At 35.3% G+C, this 6000-nt stretch overlaps 1 protein-coding gene across 3 annotated transcripts in view; it reads right to left on the bottom strand.

The window, feature by feature from the left end:
• Nucleotides 1-2337: 2337 nt before the first annotated feature.
• The window catches only part of rnf165a (ring finger protein 165a), a 117191-nt gene continuing 113528 nt past the window's right edge, over nucleotides 2338-6000 (bottom strand). For all 3 annotated transcript variants that reach the window (XM_039750620.1, XM_039750621.1, XM_039750622.1), the window contains exon 8: nucleotides 2338-3381. In XM_039750620.1, coding sequence (XP_039606554.1) covers nucleotides 3264-3381 — 118 coding nt within the window. In that variant the 3' untranslated portion in view covers nucleotides 2338-3263. The remainder of the gene's footprint in view (nucleotides 3382-6000) is intronic.

Raw genomic sequence — 6000 nt, 5'->3', positions numbered from 1 at the left:
ACAACAAAAATCTCAAACTGTGCCATATTGCACTATGCTAAACCAAAGAATTTTAAGAAAAACGAACTCCTCAGAAAAACTGTTAAATGTTAATTTCTTCATTTTGCAGACAGAGCATAGCACATTTTTTAAAGTGTACTTTGCTTGATTAAGTTATGCTTTCTAAACAGCTTTAAATGGTTCAAAAAAATTTTAGTTTAAATTTGTAAGCTGTCTTTGAATGTGTGAGCATCTGAAAACTTTTTTCCAGCTTGGTGATAATGAGGTATAAAGCTGAAGTCAAATGACTCCTCTTTAGTGCCAAAACATGCACTGTGGGAAGCAGGGACCTTCTTGTATCTGCTTACCTACATTAGTCCATTAATGACAACCAGGTTTAGACTGACACTATGCAATTTCAATCCTAAGATTATATCAATTTTTGCCTGAAATTGTTTATATTTTTTAAGTGTATAGGTAGGTTTTCATGTTAACTTAAAAAGGTAACAGCTAATGGCAGTGTTTGCTTAAAGGATATTCCCAATTAGTGGTAGGAAATTCAACATGCAGTTTTTTATTGTTCATCCTTAAAAATGATCTGTAAAAGGTGTGACAATATTGATCTTATAAGCTAATTTAATTTGCTGTCTGAAAATTCATCCAAGTTTATTTTCTACTTTCTGCCTATTGTGGATGGTTGGCTCCAGGTCTCCATTACCCTATCATGGGAAAGCAGCAAAATCATGAAGTGGATGGCAGAAAGGATATTAATTTTCATTGGTAACTCTAAATTGCAATTGTGGGTGTATGTGTACTGAAGTTGCAAGCAATGCAGTAGTTACTGTACCTGTCCAGAGTTGATTCCTGCCTTTCAGCTGACAAACCGAAGTAGCCTTGTGCTCTCCATTTCCTGGTAATGTTATAAGGGGGTTACAAAGCTGGAATGGTTTACATTTTTATTGTCAGTAATGGACTGGCAACCCATTTAGAGCTAAATCCTGTTTTTCACCAGATGTTAACAGGAAAGCCTTAATGGAAAACATACGTTTAAGAAATGGATGAATAGCTGATTTCTTTTTCTTTCTTATATGGCTATGAAGTGGGTTGCTGATATAGGTCTTTCTTATTTTTGCTGTATTATGAAATTAAGGCAATTTAAATTTTAAATTATCCTTACAACAGAAATCCTTATTTACACCATCTCACATCAGGAATCACATTCTGGAGAATGTTCAACTGTACAAATAAAAAACAAAATAAACAAAACACATTAGCAGTTTTGGAGGATTGCAGCTTTGTCATGCATTTACCTAAAAGGTAAATGAGTGCATTCACCTGAACATTGGTAAACAAAGCAAAAAAAGTGCAAAGGCATTGTTTAAATGCAAGAAAAACTAATGAAAATGAGAGAAGCATGAGCAGACATCTAAAGTACACACATGATAGATAGATAGATAGATAGATAGATAGATAGATAGATAGATAGATAGATAGATAGATAGATAGATAGATAGATAGATAGATAGATAGATAGATAGATTGATTCAGTTCATCACATACAATGTAAACTGGGGTGACCTAAGTGAAGAAAGTCTCTGGAACGGGGATCATTGCACTGACACAGCATTCTCTCTGTTTAGCTCAACATTATTCCATAGCTACAGTTACAATTTCTGTAAAATGCAAAGCATCTGTACTAATCTGAAGTTACAGAACAGTCACATGTCTCAGTTAATGCACTTTCACTGCAGTCGAATTGCAGTCACAGATAGATAGATAGATAGATAGATAGATAGATAGATAGATAGATAGATAGATAGATAGATAGATAGATAAGTTTGGTTTTAAAAGAATGGCTTCTGTTTTCCCCTAAGTTGACCCTTTATACTGAGAAGTCTTTAACGTTGGAAGGGATACTGCACGTGCACCTTGGAACATTCTACAGTGTTGTTCTAGCAATACATCATTAGCAACCACGGGGTGGGGAGGGGATCTGATACACCAAAATACAAGAGTTACACACAGTAGCTTATCATTCTCTCCAAACACTGGATGGTTTTCATATTGTCAAAGAAAAACAGCTCGTTGCTATATCATACATATAAAATGTGCTTGTTCTTTAGGCATTAAGGTATACATCAAATAGGATCTACAAGAGGCCATACAAATGACAAGATGAAGCCAGGATACTGTGTGCCAGCAATGGCATTTACATGAGTATTTTTTTTTCTACTTTTTTTTCCAACATAACCACATCATTCAGATAACATATTCATGCACAGACACCCACCCTCATCTCACACTAACAAAGCAGCCTAAGCCAACATTGAAACATGCATTTTAGTGGTGCGATTTCAGTGGAAAGAGGCACCTTTCTTGTGGAAAACCTGGGAAAAGGATTTGCACAGCTCAGACAGGACTACTTAGATCTCCCCGTAAGTCTCAACTGTGCTCTCAAATCCCAATTTCTTTGCTGTGCACAATTTTGGGAAGAAAAACCATTTTCTTTGTTTTACTAATTCCTGTAAGAATTTCTGTTTGGCTTGAAATTTCTGCATTTATTTCCCGTTCTTTTCCTCCCTCCCCCCAAAGCATCCTTCTTCTGCTTTCATCACATATTCATTCCAAAGTCTTCAGTGCGGAGACATCTCTCTGTTTCCCAGCAAGATGCCTGAGTGTGCCACATGAGTGTTGCATTCAAAGAGGAGAGCAGGTATTAACATACCTGAACTCACAGGTTTATAGACAACCCATAATGCCACTGGGCTTAAACAAATCAAAAACCTCAGAATATGGCCATTTAGAATTGGACAGGCTTCCTCTTATTCCAGATATTTTTAATTATGGGTTTTCAAATCATACCCATTATTCCAAGTAGTTTCAGAAATCATTACACTTTTATGATTTTTTTAAGTGTATCTTGTTACTTGCCAGGGAAATCCTACAAATTATTAAAATGTATGACATAATTCTTAACATGCTATGGATTTTCGTACCTTCACTGCGAAATGGCTTTCATTAGGAGAGTTGTGTGCTCATTCAGTCTGGGAAAACCAGCTCCCAAGATGCACAAGGCCCCCAACTTTGCTACCAGATCCTGCCTTCCTGCCACAGACTAATTTTTTTTTCATTACTATTTTATACTGTGCTTGTTGTGTTGTCTTCTCTCTTGGCTCAGAAGGCAGGCTTGAAAAGTGGTCAAGACGAGACTTGAAGCATTTGGCAACGTGCCTGAGGAACCCGGAAATGGCAGGAATTAGTTCCAAATTTGGGGGGGAGAAGACTCAGCTGTCAGGCGTCAGCTGCGTTTCAATGTCCACTCTGCAAATAGGGCACTTTCTGCTGGTGGCCAGCCACTGGTCCACACAGGCTTGGTGGAAGAGATGCATACATGGAAGCCTCCTGCCGAAAGAGTTTACATGGGAAAGAGGTTACGTTAGAAAACTGGAAAAACATCATCATATACAAAATCCAAACCCACAAGATCTAGTTGTGCCAAATCTGTACAGTTCTGCTGCTCACTTACCAGGACTTCTTTCTAAACAGCAGTGAGACCACTATCTTTTGCCTATTTTGTTATATCTGCTACTCTATTTCTGGTTCCTTCACTCACCATGAAATTCAATTTATTTATGTTATTTTGCATAGCACTATCCACCAACAAAAATTAAATCCCAGCAGTAACAACCCTGGATGGTTGCAGTAGTGCACTGTGAGTGCAAGCATTCATATACTTACTCAGTTAATCTAGAGTCCTCAATTAACCTAACATGCACACCTTTGGCATGTGACAGGAAAACTGAATGACCTGAGAAAAACTCATACAAACATAGAGAGAATGTTCATATTCCATACAGACAATGACCAGGTTGGGATTCAGACACAATCTCCTGGTGTTGCGGGGCAACACAATTAATTAAATGATGCCAAGCAGAGCTGGCTTTACAGGTGATATTCAGAGTCCTTTAAAAATTGATTTCACTAGCATAAATGTTTGTCAGTGTTCATCTATCTATTTCTACTAATCAAGCCAGGAAAAAAATCATTTTTTTGTTTGACAGCTGACTCTAACTGGTTTTATTATATGTATGAAAGTGATTATGTTGCTCAGGGTCATTAAATATGAGAAACATCATTCTCATTTCTAGATATTAAAGACAATCTGAATCTAATTAACACTGAACAAGATAGTTGCATGGACAGACATTCAAGCCATTTAATTGGTTACAATTGATTACTGTAGAAATACCACTTAATATTCTGGCAAGAAGAGCATACCTCTAATAACTACGCACTAGGTATTAATCATCCCAGTATTTTTACATAGCCAGCTTTACATTCCCATGTCAACACTGTAGTTGTTTCATATCCTAAAATACTAGTCTCATATCCAACAAAACGTGTCATTTTGAGCATGCATAATAATTTTTTTATTTTTGGGGAGCTATTCAGATAATGGCAATTTTCTTTTGCTTTTATCTATTTTATTGGCCGTTTCTAATGCTTCTTTCATCGTTTTTAAAATATAAATCTATTATGACGGTTTGCCCTTAAAAGAAAAATCAAATATATATATAATGCTAATAATTGTATGTAAATCTTTTTCATTCATTTGCCTTCTAGTCTGTGTTGTTTGACCAAAATCAGTTTTCATTTGTCCTGTATGACAGGAGATTCTGCTGTATGAATGTGTACCCTGCAAAATGAATGCAGGCATATGCTATGTCAGTTTATTAATAAGTAACAGAAGGAGAAAAATGAAGCACTTCCTGTCATAGGACTACTGGTCAACTGACCAACAACTCTACATTTGCCAATTTAAAAGTTTGTGAATTCCCCTGTTTCATATGTAAGCTAGGAAAGATAAGCTGTTAACCCATTAATGCCTCGTGTTCCATTATTGGAATGACAGTCAGGTAATTTTATACATTATGTATAATGTAAGAAGTGGATTTGCCTAGTGTTCCAATTTTGAAAAGCCACATAACTCAACAATGGAATGTAATAATTTTTTTTCTCTTCAAATTCTTGTTCCTTATATTTTTCTACGCAACATATGTGAATTTCATGCACAAACTCAAAAATTTCAACCTTAGGCATAAATGGGTTAATAGGTCAAGCTATAATGGAAACTTATTATAAACACACTGCATATAATTTTTCAATGTGAGAAATTGCACAGTCATTTCTGTGAAGTAAACTATAGATAGATGGGAATAAATATTAGCATCTATAGTTTTTCTAGATGGACAGTACACATCTACAGTATATGTATGGGAAGTATTTTCTGCAAAAAAGGAAATGAAAATTAAAATCATAAAATGAAAGCGCAATCTCTCATTTGCCATTTATTTTACAAAGTCTACGTGTGCGAATGTTGCAAAAATTCAAAATTAAATGAAATAACAACCATTTGCAGCCTGAACAACAATAAAGCTGTAGAAATTAAAAGTAAAATTCAAATAAGCAAGAGCGTCACATGCTGCTCATTGAATTTTCATTTTCCACTTTGCATTTTAATTTTCAAGTTCTCAACATGCAAATATATTTTAATTAGTGTGGGTAAATGGGCGGGGCTTTGCCACCAGGACTTCCCACAATTCTTTGTCCTTCGTAGCTGTATCCACTTTAATTAATAGAATACTTCTCGCTTTGACTGGGTTTAAGTCATGTGATTTTGATCTTTTCACTTCTGTACTGTGAGCTTCACAGTGAAACTATCGCACAAAATCTGATGACCATGCATAATTGGAGTTCTGAAGTAATTAATATGCTATTCAAATTACAAAATTTAAAATGATAAAAATGGGCCTTTATTAAGTCATAATTTACATTTATTTATACTGAAGTAGAAATGGGACACTTTTTATTTTTGTTTTTTTTTTGTAGTTTTATATCAAATTTACCCCTCCTTCTCCCCTTAGTTATGTGCCATTCCCCGGTAGCTGATTGACGATCCGATTGGACTCTTTGTTGTTATAACTTTTAAAAAAAAGAGTAAACAGCATTTTTTTTTTAAAT

This window comes from Polypterus senegalus, chromosome 4 (genome assembly GCF_016835505.1).
Source record: "Polypterus senegalus isolate Bchr_013 chromosome 4, ASM1683550v1, whole genome shotgun sequence".
NCBI classification, from domain to species: Eukaryota; Metazoa; Chordata; class Cladistia; order Polypteriformes; family Polypteridae; genus Polypterus; species Polypterus senegalus.
This window is presented reverse-complemented; position numbering and strand designations above follow the sequence as displayed.